The sequence below is a fragment of the Erpetoichthys calabaricus genome, chromosome 8 (genome assembly GCF_900747795.2).
Source record: "Erpetoichthys calabaricus chromosome 8, fErpCal1.3, whole genome shotgun sequence".
Classification (NCBI taxonomy): domain Eukaryota; kingdom Metazoa; phylum Chordata; class Cladistia; order Polypteriformes; family Polypteridae; genus Erpetoichthys; species Erpetoichthys calabaricus.
Window position 1 is genome coordinate 33,573,553 of NC_041401.2, and position 15,773 is coordinate 33,589,325.

The 15,773-nt window shown below is 39.8% G+C and overlaps 1 protein-coding gene across 1 annotated transcript in view; it reads left to right on the forward strand.

The window, feature by feature from the left end:
• Positions 1-15,773, forward strand: part of LOC114655444 (coiled-coil domain-containing protein 148-like) — a 201,791-nt gene that overhangs the window by 81,981 nt on the left and 104,037 nt on the right. Inside the window, exon 9 of the mRNA XM_051931438.1 lies at positions 2,365-2,571. Within this exon, the coding sequence (XP_051787398.1) occupies positions 2,365-2,571 (207 nt within the window). The remainder of the gene's footprint in view (positions 1-2,364; positions 2,572-15,773) is intronic.

The following is a 15,773-nucleotide window of genomic DNA, read 5'->3' on the forward strand; positions in this document are numbered from 1 at the left end:
AGTGTGTGGCCATAGAGCCTGGCTTGGCAGAGTGGATCTCAACTTTCAGGTCCACAAAAAGAAGACATTGTCAGCTTTTAGCTCCTCAAAGAGACAGCTCAAGAATGGATTGTCAGAATTTGGCTTTCAGAGGATTTAAATGGCTATTTCAGAGAGTGTCTGCAGCTTTTTCCCCAAGAGAGGTAAGTGGAGCTAGTTTTGTCCACCACAGTAGTCACTTGTTGAATTATAGATTTTTATTTGGACTTCAGTATCCATTTGGCACCTTCTGGTCTGAAAGAGGCCTCTGTAAAAATGTAATTTCAACCACCCCAGGTATGACAAAATAATGTAATGTGGGCTGTATGTTCACTCAGTTAATTGTTAGTCATTGTTAGTTTTACCTTCTGCAATGCTGGAAATTAAAAAATGTCATCAAGATGCCCCTCAAGGGACATCAAGTTAAGTGTAGGTTGAGTGAGGAGTATCTGTTTTACTTTCTGGCCGGGATGCCAAAAATGTGAAGAGATCTATACAATTTATGAAGAAAGTTCTTACATCAGCTTAAGTATACATTAACACTTTCATTTACAAATAACCCAGAAACGGCGGATTTTGTAAGGTTAGGCTAGGTCACACCACAGTTCGTAATTAGATTTGGTAAGTTCCAAATGAGATGAAAAATTGTTTTATTACTATGAAGTAATCTTGTTGGCTCAGGTTGGACAGTTGAGAGACAAAGTCAGAGAGGCGAAATTGCATTGGTTTGGACATGTGCAGAGGAGAGATACTGGACATATTGGGAAAAGAATGTTAAAGATGAACTGTCAGGCAAGAAGTAAAGAGGAAGGCCTAAGAGAAGGTTTATGGATATGATGAAGGAGGATGTGCAGGGTGTAACAGAGCAAGATGCAGAAGACAGGAAAATATGGAAAAAGATGATCCACTGTGGCGACGCCTAATGGGAGCAGCTGAAAGAAGAAGAAAACTATGAAGTTGTCTTGATGCATAACTGTTATATTTAAATAAATGTGGAAATCGATACCTGAATCCCTTTACTGACTACATCAACTTGTCATTATCAATGTTTTTCTAAATTTGAAAATGTTGTACATATATCCATTACCATATGTTAAAATCTAACTGTCACTCTTGGTATTAGTGTCTCAATTGTAATTATTTCTTATATTGTTAAATCCATTTCAGATCTAATTTCTGTTCATTTTTTGTAAGTTTCTGTTCCTACCATTTCAATACACATATAGATAAGAAACAGAACTATGAGACACCTCAATAATAAAAGTATTTCATGGTTTGCTGATACTTTAAAACCTTAGACTGATGAAGCTAAAGGTCATTGTGTATGTTATAATGGAATGAAATAGTGGAGTATGTTGTACAAAAATAAATTACATTTTCACAAACATTATTTAGTCTTGTCCATCATTGTGTGTAGTTAGCCAGTCAGTGTTTGTCTATACAAAAAATATCTTGAAAGTTGTACCTTACTGCCGCATGCAAACTAAGTGTTAACCATGCATTGTGAGGTAGAAGGTACATTTAGTTGGTATCACCAAAAAACAAACACCTTGTATAGGTTAATTTTCGTTTTGAAGCTTCCTGTGACTGTGTGCGCTGTATAGCTCCAATCACAATGTGCATCACGACTAGATGTTTTGAAGTGAAAATGAGAATATCATACAAAATATCCATTCAAAGATTTTTAAATCCCCTTTCAGGAGAGGGGCTGGAACCTATTTTGGTAGCATTGGGCACAAGGCAAGAACCAACACTGGATAGGGTGTCAGTCTGGTACAGGTCAAATTCAGGCACACATGAGCACTCACACATTTGGGGTGTGTTTTAAAGCTACCAAGTGACCCAGCCTGAATGTGCTTTAGATGTGGACAGAAATCCACATAGACATCAAGAATGTACAAAATCCACATAGACGTTGAGGATAGTATGTTGGAGCTGTGAGCTAAATATTATACCACCATTCTACCCTACAACTGATAACAGTGCAATGGCATTACTATTTCATATCTGGTATACACTTGTACTTTAATTGATTTACAAGATTAAATATTCTTGCAATTTATTACATATTATATATATTGTTCATGTATGTATGCAGGCATTAAGTGACTTCCTCAGGGTCACACAGTCAGTCTGAGACAGGATCTGAGCTGTAAACCATGTTTTTACTTGAATACTGACAGCCTGGCATTGAACCTAGCACTTGAAGATAGAAAGAAATTTTCTGTCCATCATATATCGAACAGTCCCAAGATTTACTTGAATTTAAAATGCCTCTCTTCAACATATGTGGGGTTATCAGTCCTTTAATACTAATCCATCTGTTCTTGCTTTCTTTTTTTCTAGAATGATCATCAGAGAGCTTGGGATTGGTATTATTTTACAACAGAACAGAAAAAAACACTTTTGCAAGGCTGGATGCGAGACAAACAGGACTTAGTGATGAAGGCAGTGATGACCATAAAAGAGGCATGTGCTGCTTATGAAGAGGAAGAGGCACTTAGGAATGACCGTAAAAGACAGCAAGAAATCTGTGCTGAACTGAAGGAAAAGGTGAGTTTTGAGCCTCTGTTTTAAAATTCATGTAATGTACACTAACCATCTGAAAGACAGTGTATCATATCGGAAATAAAATTAAATGAAAATTGCAGATTTCAGAGCCCATCTATCGTCCTTTGAAGAGGTTAATCTTTTTTTTTTTGGTTGTTGTTGTTGAATGCCTGACACCTCTAATATTATACCAGAATTCACATGCAGACAATTTTGATTGATTTCATGAATGTTAAGTATATCCTGTCATCAGAAAAACATTAGCACAGACAGTAAAACAAAAAGCTTGCTCCCAGTAAACAAGGATACATTCTCTTTTCACCTGGCTAATCAAGCTATTAGCCCTTTTATTTCCTTTGTTGGGACATCTTAAGATTCACATATTCTTCACATAAATCTGGCGAGGGGTTGCTCCATTAAGCTCAATGCCACCATTTTGAGTTGTGTCCCTCATAACAATAGCCTCTTTACAAGTCTAGATTACTTCAGTTTATTGAATGGCTAGATGTTCTTTTGGCATCTTCCAAGTGACCACCATAGTCTCCAAACACTATACTGGAGGTGTAAGGGCTCAATACTCATTAACACTCAGTACAGTCCCTTACTTTTAGGATAGACAGAGGACTCAGTTGTAAGTCTCAGAGTGCCATATACAGAGCTACTGCCCCTGAAGGTCTTTAATTATCTTCTTTAACTCCTAGAGGGATTCTTTGTCAAGTCATAAAAATGTAACACCTCACCAGCAAGAGACTATTCATTCTTTGTTCATAAGTTGGTTATTATTACATGGACAAAATACCCTGATAGCATTTCAGTTCAATCAATTTTATTTTTGTTGAATCCTTCTCAAAACAGTGGGGGAGGCAAGGGTTTAATTCTGTCAGTCTTTGAGCTGCTGTAAGCTATTAGACAGCTGTTCATTAAGATAATGAAGCATTTCAGCTCAGCTGTCAGTTATTAAGAACAAGTTTATATGTCATAGTTTTTTTTTTTATAATTCTTTATTATAAATGCAATGCAGTACTATCTGCTTGACTCACTTACTTGCCACTGTATTACTTTGTTCTTTCCTAAAGGCCCTCAGCTTTTCTTGAATGTCTGTCAAAACCACTGTAATTAACTTGATCAACTTTGCCTCACAGCCTGACATGCCCTATTGGTGCAGATTGCCTAAAATAGAAAGTGAAACTTGCACTTGACATTTTGATTTAATTTGATTTTGTTGAATCCATTAGGAACTCAATGGGGCACGTGCAATAAGATTAGAATCAAATAAATACATGCAGAAATAAAAATATGAAAGAGTTTCCAGATGGAGTCAAGTGGTAGGGTCACCTCCTAGTTCTTCTCATTGATTCTTCAAGGAAGTAGGTTACAGTACATTTTATTTCTGCTTCATTTCAATTAAAGGCCTCTGCCTTTGATGGAAAATCCTGTACCTGCACAACATTTGAAGGTATGATTTTAAATGCCTTCTCTTTTCTAAATTGCTAAATAAATATGCGGTTTACTGTTATGACTATGTCTACAGCAATGAAAAGATTTATTTGAAACTGGGATTCTTTATTGCTGCACTGTTAAAGATCATTTATATGGCGTAGCCAGGTTAAGACATACAGTGCCACCACTAATATTCTGACCCCCCGGTAAATAAAAGCAAAATGTGGTGTGAAAAAATGTCTCTTGTTTATTAACTTGATCTTTCTGTCAGAACTTTATCAAAAATCTCACCTTTACTTGAAATAAAATAATTAAAAGGAAAAAGAAATTCTTATCATAAGGCAAATATCTTTTCAAATATATGTGTGCCACAAATATTGGCACCCCTAGAAAGTGATATAAGTACATTGAACTGACGTGTATCCCCATTCATATTTTATGTTCATCTGAGTGGATCAGAGAACATAAATGATGAGCCTTGACTGACTGTTTCACTTGTGAATAAATCTGAGGTGCCACACAAGCCAAATTCCCTAAGTCATCTGTCACAATGGGAAAGACCTAAGAACACAATGATGTCCAACAAAATGTTGTTGACCTGCATACATCTGGAAATATAGATAAATGTTTGAAAATGACAATTCTCACTATCAGGGCAATAATTCATAAGTTTAAAGCAACTGGAGGCCTGGAAGAGGACATATGTCTATACTGATCCCTTGTACAATAAGGAGGATAGTAGAAAAAAAATCTCCTAGAATGCACAGGAGGTTTACATCCTGCATGTATTTATGCTGTGGTGAGCCCCCAGGAGGACATTTGGGATGGACATCAGCATGAATATGAGGTGAAAGTGATAAGTGCCCCATGTGGAAACATGCAATGGATGCCAAAGTGCAGGCAACCCACAGGATGCTTAGCTTTTTGGCAGAAACGAGAATGAGGCCAAGGAAGATGTAATTGAAGTGGAACATATGTGAATATCCCTTATATTCTAGTAAATCAGGCAGCTAAAGGCCTAAGACTACAGAGACAACAGGAGATGGAAGAGAAAATTCTACCTTGTGGTTCCTGGAGCAAATGTTTGGCCAGTGATTCTAGGGCCTGGCCAGAAGTGATACAGGATGTCATTAAAGTTATCTCTTGCCCAGGGAACAGAGAGAGAGAGAGAGTGAGGGAAAGAGACAAGAGGTGATAAAGTGAGTGCCTTAGTGTGGTGTGTTAGAGTGCCAACAGACAGACTGAAGATCACAACCTGTGCAGTGGGACCCAGAGTGTGTTTGTTTCAGTTGTTTGTTTTATACTTTACTCACTGCACCCACCACTCCCTTCTATTATTTTTGTTAAGAAGGTCACCAAGTCACCTTAGTTGTTTCTTTTTTGCCTCATTGGTCTTGGTCTCGATGAAGAGGGCTCCTGTGAGGACTGACCAACAGATTGAATACAGAATAATATTTTAAACAGTGACATAATGTCTAGTGTGAATTAGGTGAGTAGCCTCATGCAGAAACTAAAAAATGCAGAATGAGAAGAAGCACCTCAAGCTAGAAGGATTTTTTTAGTTTTGGGACACTTTAATATTATAACTAGGGACTGTTTTTTTTTACCATGAGTTTAGTTTAAACAATGAACGCTGTAGTCCTTTCCTGAAATAGAAAAGGCAGGGCAGCCAATTATAAAAGTAAATGTTTTTTTATGTATCAGTATTCCATGATCTCTTTTTTCAGTATGCTATAGTAACTTTAGCACTGAATGTGGTGGCAGCCAAAGTGTGTTTTTCTTCTTTTGTAATAATTAGAGAAATAGAGGGAGTAACATAAGCACAACATGCAAAGGTGCTAATGTAACTGTCTGTCTGTTAAAATAAACTGTCTGTCTCTCCTGACTTACTTTACACTATTATACAAAACTATTATGCAAAACATAAGACAAATCAAGAACTACAAGATGAAACCAACATAGCCTCATATACTTTTCTTTAACTGTATAAAAGTCTGTTTTTTTATATTTATTATCAGAATATACTTAATAATAGTAATACAGTAATCCCTCGCTATATCGCGCTTCGACTTTCGCGGCTTCACTCTATCACGGATTTTATATGTAAGCATATTTAAATATATATCGCGGATTTTTTGCTGGTTCGCGGATTTCTGCGGACAATGGGTCTTTTAATTTCTGGTACATGCTTCCTCAGTTGGTTTGCCCAGTTGATTTCATACAAGGGACGCTATTGGCAGATGGCTGAGAAGCTACCCAACCAGAGCACATATTACGTATTAAATAAAACTCCTCAAATATATTGTGAGCACGGGGGCTGTTCGCACCCCTAGAGGATACGGCCGCTCCTCAATAAACGCTGAAAGATTACCTTCACATTGCTCTCTTTCTTGCTGGGCTTACATATGGCTGCTTTGTCAAGCGATATGCTTCCCGCACTGTGCTTTGCATACTTAAAAGATCAAACAGCACGTATTGATTTTTGATTGTTTGCTTTTCTCTCTCTCTCTCTCTTGCTCTGACATTCTCTGCTCCTGACAGAGGGGGTGTGAGCAGGGGGGCTGTTCGCACCCCTAGACGATACGGACGCTTGTCTAAAAATGCTGAAAGATTACCTTCACGTTGCTCCATTCTGTGCAGCTGCTTTGTCAAGCGACATGCTTCCCGCATTGTGCTTCGCATACTTAAAAGCTCGAAGGGCACATATTGATTTTTGATTGTTTGTTTTTCTCTGTCTCTCTCTCTCTCTCTGACATTCTCTGCTCCTGACGGAGGGGGTGTGAGCAGAGGGGCTGTTTGCACACTAGCCTAGAGGATACGGACGCTCCTCTAAAAAATGCTGAAAGACTACCTTTACATTGTACATCCTTGCAGCTGCTTTGTCCAACAGTGCTTCGCATACTTAAAAGCCAAACAGCCCTATTGATTTTTGTTTGCTTTTCTCTCTCTCTCTGACATTCTCTGCTCCTGACGCGCACTCCTTTGAAGAGGAACATATGTTTGTATTCTTTTAATTGTGTGACGGAACTGTCATCTCTGTCTTGTCATGGAGCACAGTTTAAACTTTTGAAAAAGAGACAAATGTTTGTTTGCAGTGTTTGAATAAAGTTCCTGTCTCTCAACATCCTCCTGTGTTTCTGTGCAAATCTGTGACCCAAGCATGACAATATAAAAATAACCATATAAACATATGGTTTCTACTTCGCAGATTTTCACCTTTCGCGGGGGGTTCTGGAAAGCAACCCCCACGATCGAGGAGGGATTACTGTAATACATTTTATTTATAGAGCGCCTTTCCCATTGTATCCTAAAAGGGTGCCACATGAAGATCATACGTGTATATGTGACACTACTTCTGGTTAATTGTCTACTATTAACAACATATCCATCCATCCTCTTCCGCTTATCCGAGGTCAGGTCGCGGAGGCAGCAGCTTGAGCAGAGATACCCAGACTTCCCTCTCCCCGGCCACTTCTTCTAGCTCCTCCGGGGGAATCCCAAGACGTTCCCAGGCCAGCCGAGAGACATAGTCCCTCCAGCGTGTCCTGGGTCTTCCCCAGGGCCTCCTCCCGGTTAGATGTGCCTGGAACACCTCACCAGGGAGGCATCCAGGAGGCATTCTGAACAGATGCCCGAGCCACCTCATCTGACTCCTCTCGATGTGGAGGAGCAGCGGCTCCACTCTGAGCCCCTCCCGGATGACTGAGCTTCTCACCCTATCTTTAAGGGAAATCCCAGACACCCTGCGGAGGAAACTCATTGCAGCCGCTTGTATTCGCAATCTCGTTCTTTCGGTCACTTCCCATAGCTCATGACCATAGGTGAGGGTAGGAACATAGATCGACTGGTAAATTGAGAGCTTCGCCTTGCAGCTCAGCTCCTTTTTCACCACGACAGACCGATGCAGAGCCCGCATTACTGCGGATGCCGCACCGATCCGCCTGTCGATCTCACGCTCCATTCTTCCCTCACTCGTGAACAAGGTCCCAAGATACTTGAACTCCTCCACTTGGGGCAGGATCTTGCTACCAACCCTGAGAGGGCACTCCACCCTTTTCCGGCTGAGGACCATGGTCTCGGATTTGGAGGTGCTGATTCCCATCCCAGCCGCTTCACACTCGGCTGCGAACCAATCCAGAGAGAGCTGAAGATCACGGCCTGATGAAGCAAACAGGACAACATCATCTGCAAAAAGCAGTGACCCAATCCTGAGTCCACCAAACCGGACCCCCTCAACGCCCTGGATGCGCCTAGAAATTCTGTCCATAAAAGTTATGAACAGAATCGGTGACAAAGGTCAGCCCTAGCGGAGTTCAACTCTCACTGGAAACGGGTTCGACTTACTGCTGGCAATGCAGACCAAGCTCTGGCACCGATCGTACAGGGACCGAACAGCCCTTATCAGGGGGTCCGGTACCCCATACTCTCGGAATACCCCCCACAGGATTCCCCAAGGGACACGGTCGAATGCCTTTTCCAAGTCCACAAAACACATGTAGACTGGTTGGGCGAACTCCCATGCACCCTCCAGGACCCTGCTAAGGGTGTAGAGCTGGTCCACTGTTCCGCGACCAGGACGAAAACCACACTGTTCCTCCTGAATCCGAGGCTCGACTATCCGACGGACCCTCCTCTCCAGGACCCCCAAATAGACTTTTCCAGGGAGACTGAGGAGTGTGATCCCTCTGTAGTTGGAACACACCCTCCGGTCCCCTTTCTTAAAGAGCGGGACCACCACCCTGGTCTGCCAGTCCAGAGGCACTGTCCCTGATGTCCATGCAATGTTGCAGAGGGGTGTCAACCAAGACAGTCCTACAACATCCAGAGCCTTGAGGAACTCCGGGCGTATCTCGCCCACCCCCCGGGGCCCTGCCACCAAGGAGTTTTTTGACCACCTCGGTGACCTCAGTCCCAGAGATGGGGGAGCCCACCTCCGAGTCCCCAGGCTCTGCTTCCTCATTGGAAGGCATGTTAGTGGGATTGAGGAGGTCTTCGAAGTATTCCCCCCACCGACCCACAACGTCCCGAGTCGAGGTCAGCAGTGCACCATCCTCACCATATACATTGTTGACACTGCACTGCTTCCCCTTCCTGAGACGCCGGATGGTGGACCAGAATCTCCTCGAAGCCGTCCGAAAGTCGTTCTTCATGGCCTCCCCAAACTCCTCCCACGCCTGAGTTTTTGCCTCAGCAACCACCAAAGCCGCATTCCACTTGGCCTGCCGGTACCTATCAGCTGCCTCCAGAGTCCCACAGGACAAAAGGGTCCTGTAGGACTCCTTCTTCAGCTTGACAGCATCCCTCACCGCCGGTGTCTACCAACGAGATCGGGGATTGCTGCCACGACAGGCACCGACCACCGTACAGCCACAGCTCCGGTCAGCTGCCTCAACAATAGAGGCACAGAACGTGGCCAATTCGGACTCAATGTCCCCCACCTCCCTCCACCACATTAGCAGCATATGCTATGTCAAATTGTCTTCATCAACACATGATAATCAACTGTATATGTGAAAATATCAAGGAAATCTATATAAAACATTTAATAATTTGAATTATGCTTATACAGATTGAGCATCACCATACATGTTGCCTGGTCTCATGTGGTCTTAACAAGTATTGCTCTTCTGCCTCATCCAGGCATTCAGGATTATAACCATTGTTTTGCTTTTTATAAATGTGGAGTGATCTCTTATTAGAGCTTTGCATATTTGTATATTATACAGTAGGTCTGGTTTAACGGTAGATTTTACAGAGCTTAATGAACAATTATAGACTGATATCTTAGAGCATCGGCTTCCAAGTTCAGTCCTGGGGGACTGCTGTGGCTGCATATTTTTATTCCAGTCATTTTCACATTCAATGAATCATTTTTACAGTTTAGTGAACTCTCTCTTTTTCATTCTCTTATTCAAAGTAATTCTGTAATATTACATTTTCAGAATGTAGTTAGAATTTATTTAATGATGCAGTAATTTTTGTAGCCTTCCCCAGAGCTGTGCTTTGGCACAATCCTGTTTCTAAACTCTACACGCAATTACATTGACCTCATGATTTGATTTTTGCTCTGATATGCATTGCCACCTTTAGGACCTCATATATGGTAGAAGGCTGTGTGCATTTCCTAATCCAGTCTTTTGAATTACCCACAGGTGGACTTCTGACAAGGTGCAGAAACATCTCAACAGTGACCAATAAAATGCCAGATTTCTAGTGCATTGAAAGCATGTGAATACCTGTGTCAATGTGATATTTCAGTTTTTTTTTTTAAATTGCAAAAATCTTTAAAATCCTGTTTTCATTTTGTCATTCTGGGTTATTAAGTGTGGTTTTATGAGAGAAATATTAATCTAAATGATTATAATATAAGGCTGCAAAGTAATAAAATGTAAAAGGTGGCGCAGTGGTAGTGCTGCTGCTTTGCAGTAAGGAGATCTTGGGTTCACTTCCCGGGTCCTCCCTGTGTGGAGAGCATTTTGAGTAGTGAGTAAAGCACTATATAAATGTAAAGAATTATTATTATTATTAAAAAAGTAATGGGGTCTAAATACTTTCTGAATGTGTTGTGGATTTAAGGCAGAACAAGTGTACTTGTCTACACAGTATAAGTCCTATGGGTTGGAGTCTTATTGTGAAAAGAGCTTGCTGTTGCTGTTTAGATTTCTATAAATCCTTATTGTATCTTGGAAACAATTTGATCCCTATTACTAAATTACACAAGGAAAGAAAGTGTGTTATAGTATACTGCAGGTAAAATAGAATGTAGTAAGTAAACTATACAGTAATCCCTCCTCCATCGCGGGGGTTGCGTTCCAGAGCCACCCGCGAAATAAGAAAATCCGCGAAGTAGAAACCATATGTTTATATGGTTATTTTTATATTGTCATGCTTGGGTCACAGATTTGCGCAGAAACACAGGAGGTTGTAGAGAGACAGGAACGTTATTCAAACACTGCAAACAAACATTTATCTATTTTTCAAAAGTTTAAACTGTGCTCCATGACAAGACAGAGATGACAGTTCTGTCTCACAATTAAAAGAATGCAAACATATCTTCCTCTTCAAAGGAGTGCGTGTCAGGAGCACAGAATGTCACATAGATAGAGAAAACAATCTCTAGCAAACAAATCAATAGGGCTGTTTGGCTTAAGTATGCGAAGCACCGCGGCACAAAGCTGTTGAAGGCGGCAGCTCACACCCCCTCTGTCAGGAGCAGGGGGAGAGAGAGAGATAGAGAGAGAGTTTGTTTTTCAGTCAAAAATCAATACGTGCCCTTCGAGCTTTTGTGCAGCATGTCGTTTCAGGAAGCAGCTGCACAAAAGATAGCAACGTGAAGATAATCTTTCAGCATTTTTAGACGAGCGTCCGTATCGTCTAGGTGTGCGAACAGCCCCCCTGCTCAATCCCCATACGTCAGGATCAGAGAAAGTCAGCGCAAGAGAAAGAGAAAAGTAAGCAATCTAGCTTCTCAGCCATCTGCCAATAGCGTCCCTTATATGAAATCAACTGGGCAAACCAACTGAGGAAGCATGTACCAGAAATTAAAAGACCCATTGTCCGCAGAAATCCGCGAACCAGCAAAAAATCCGCGATATATATTTAAATATGCTTACATATAAAATCCGCGATGGAGTGAAGCCGCGAAAGGCGAAGCGCGATATAGCGAGGGATTACTGTACCTCCAAACTACATGGCTACTGATTTGTCTCCCACATCAGGATCACTGTGTGATTATCAGCAAGTTATTTGCCAGTATTCAAAACAAATGTATGTAAATAACTGTACTGCACTGTGATATGGTAAGTTGCCTTGGGTAACAGTATCAGCCAAGTATAGCCAGGGGGTGCTCCATTACCAACGGAGCAAAAAAAGTAAGAAAAATTAAAACCAAGAGAATAGTAGAATGTTTACAGGCTGTAATAATATTGGATTACGTGGTTCTGTATTTTTCAGTTGTGGAGAATCCAAGGTTGTTAATGGAAGAGGTAGCCATGTGGGCCCTTCTTTAGTGATTTATATTTTTAGACATTAGCTGTGCACGTTTTGGCAACATGTTATGACTCGGTGCATTCATAAACAGTGAAGGGTTGTTGTGTCCAAATTGGAGCCAAAAACAGGCCAGAATCCTACCTAACCTGCCTAGAAAAGACTTAACTTTCCTGCAGCCTGAGTGACTACTCAACAGTCTGGCTTCAGCTTTCTAGGTGCTTTCTGTTCAAAATGTGTAAATACACTTAACTATCCCAGTCATTTAAAGTGTCTCTTAAGGGAAAGGGAAAACCATTGAAAAACCTTTAGCTGAAGTAAGAATAGTCCTCTAGTATTCTTTATAAATAAAAATATTTTTAACAAGAAAAAAGCACAAGGCTCAAAAAAGGATCAAAAGGAGTTGTCCAGAAGACAATCCAAATAAGCCAAGTCCAATCCTAAATCTGAAAATCGTAATCCAGAAACAAGAGAAGAAAAAAATAAGTCAATTAGAAATCCAAAAAAAACAAAACAAAAACAAAGCAGCAATAGCTCTCTTAACTCTCCTCCAAAGCACATTCAGTGAACAAGGAACTCGCTCTTTCAGCTTGCCTTTAAAGACTCGGGGCAGTGACTTGCAGTGAGGTATTGGTGGCTCCGCCTCAAAATAAAAGGAACATTGGGGAACAAAAATATGCAAATAGAAATGAAATTATTAAAACATAAAATAAAATTGACATAAATACATAACTAGACAATTAATAAAAATAAATAGCAATGTTAACATAAAGTACAATAATCAAAGAATTAAAAAATGAACAAAAAAGACATAAAAAAGGAATTTAAATTTAAGCCAGTGGAGAAACCCTCACAGCATCTCCATATCCCCTCACTGACCATGTCTGTTTATCATACACTTGGTTAATATAATTTTCCTTTCCTTGCTCAGTACTTCAAAACTCCCTGTCATATCTTTATGGCAACCCTTTATCAGTTTGAGGTTTCATAACTGCCTCAACAATGTATCTGGCAGAAGAGCTGTAATGTGAGTGTCTACTTAGAATCAGAATAGACTATCATTGATGATGTATAATGAGATAAATTATATTGGCTTAGCCCTTAATTGTGTTTCTGTCTGTTCAGTTCATTTTTGTATAATTACAATCCTTTCACCATTCTTGAGCTTCGCTCTTCTTCTCTGCTTAGCAGCCTTGAAATGTTCTCTTATCCCCTTTCATAGCTTTACTTAGATCATCTCCAATTATCATCTTTGTATGTGTTCTACTTTCCAATAAATATTTGTTTTTATGTCTCAGCACACATAGCCTGTGTTGTATATTTAGTTTTAGCTGTTGTAGAATGAGCAAATGTAAGCATACCAATCAAAATAAACCGCAGGATCAACAAAAAATCAATTATACGTACATTTATTTTTAATTTAAAATGCCGTCTAGGGATGGTGTCTTGTTGTGCAGCCGAGTGCACTTGTACTTCTCAGTCATTCCATGAATGAGAGAAAATGCAAGTGTAGCGGTTATGCACTCTCTTTTATTTTACTGCAGATAATAGAAGAAAAAAATTACTTAAAGCAACCATCATTGGGTTTTAATTAAGAAAAAAATACTGTTTAGACTAATAAAAAGCAAAATATTATTTTGGCAGAGTTCTTTTTTATGCTTTTCTAAATGAAAGGTATCAAACTCCAAGAGGTGGTATGGAATTATAATCTGTAAAGTTTGTTTTATAATCCCTTTTTGAACCTGGAATCTAAAAGGGAAGTCAATCCATTGCAGGACACCCTAACACACACCCTGACTCTCAGTTATATGGGGTCATTTCAGAGTTGATGATTAAGTTAACACACAGTCATTGGCGAATAAACTGGTAGTAAACCAGCAATGACATGCAAGGAGGCCAGGACCGGAGATGTGAGGCAGCTGCATTTATAACTTTTAATTAATTTAATTTCACACTGAATATATTTTATGGGGTAAACCTGTATTTACATTTAGCTCAGCTTTTCATTGATCAGTGACCATTGACTTTTATGAATTATGTAAAATATTTCGTTTAAAGAATCTGTTTTTTCATTTAGATTGCAGTTACAGCAGTAACACATAGCCACATTTATGTAATGGCTTTGCTACAATTGATAACTTTTTTTTGTTTTGAGGCAACATCTGTTCAGTTATCAACAATATATAATTGCTTGTTATGCTGGGTGGTTGCCCCATTAGAGATTTCAGAGTTAACATTTAGGCCTACTGAATTAGCTACTGTTAGAGAAGCATCCCCAAATGCCTACTTTAGTCCACAGTTCACAGGTGGTTGAATTCTGTGCTGAAATTTCCTTTGCAGGCAGTTTGTAACCAGATGAGATACTGTATACATATTGAAAAAAAGAAAAGAAAATGAAAATAAAATGTCCAGTTAGTTAGATTCCAATACTGAATTGTTCTAATTCTCTTTTATCGTTAACCTCCCTCAGGTGTTGAGGCTTAGCTTATATTTAAGAAAAATAAAGCAATGACTTATAGATGCAATTTAAAGATATTTCCCATGGATCACTTTTCCTCAGATGGCACTCTTTGTGTCCAGATGTTTCAATGCTGAACGATGATGTGAGTGTCTAAAAATGGAGTGTAGCTGCATTGTGTTTACATTTCTCTGCTCTGAGCTATGCCATGCTTTGCAGTTCATTCATTTTCAAACCAAGATTGAGTTGACAGCCAGCAAACATGTAGCTGTATTGTCAAGCTGTTGGACGTTATTTATTTTTATTAAAGGCTACAAAGACAGCTATTCTAGTTAGCACTTTTATTGATTGGTATGCTAGCTGTTTGTGTAGATCTAAATGACAGTTTGGAAAAAAATGTTTGTTCATGAATATGCTATAGCAGTGAACCTACAATATCTGTGGTCTCATACTAACAAATTAAGAATTTTATAAATTCTTCTTTCACCTAAGAGTGACCCCTGCTGGTAACTCTTTTTATTGGCTGAAAATCTTTAATCGCAGTACTATCCTGCATTTCTTTTTGATTACTTAACTGAAATGGAAATCAATTGTCTAAAATGCATTAGCTTATCTCATTTAATATAGTCAGACAGCTACATTTAGATTTTAGATTGCCCAGTTTAGACCACATATGCTGTAGTGTCTACTCATGCCTAACATAAGTGACCAGTTTAAGAAGCTGCCCCTGGACGGAAGGCCAAACAGTAAATGTTCCTTTATGGTTCCTTCTTTTAGACAGTTCAAGTAGAGCACAACATGATACAACAGTACACTGGGTCAGATCATCCTGCTTGAGCAGACCTTCTAGGGCAGACCCCAGATAAGCCTGTTAGGTTGAAAACAGTTCATACATTTTATATACTATGATCTTTTGTGATCATGTATGAATATGTATTGTAGCAAACCAGGCAGACATTGTTTAACCTGATAGGAATGCTGAGGTTGTTTTAATGGTGGTAAAGTGCTTACAAACTTTAATATACAATATTCTTCTTGGCATAAACCAGGGGTTCCCTATGGTATTTCAAGGGTAGGATCACAAAAGGAAGGCAGCATCGCAATTCAGCAAAACTGAGCGTGGTGCATTTATAGTGATGCAATCAGTGTCTTGCAGCATGCCGTCATTTGTAGGGCATTTATTAGTTAGTGCTCCTGTTGTATGTTATGTAAAGAATCAAGCAGTGTACACTCAATTATCACCTGTGAATGTGTCGCAGAAATGCACGGTCTTGCATGTTCCTTGTTGTATGCAGAGCATTCATAAAGGCAAATAATTCAT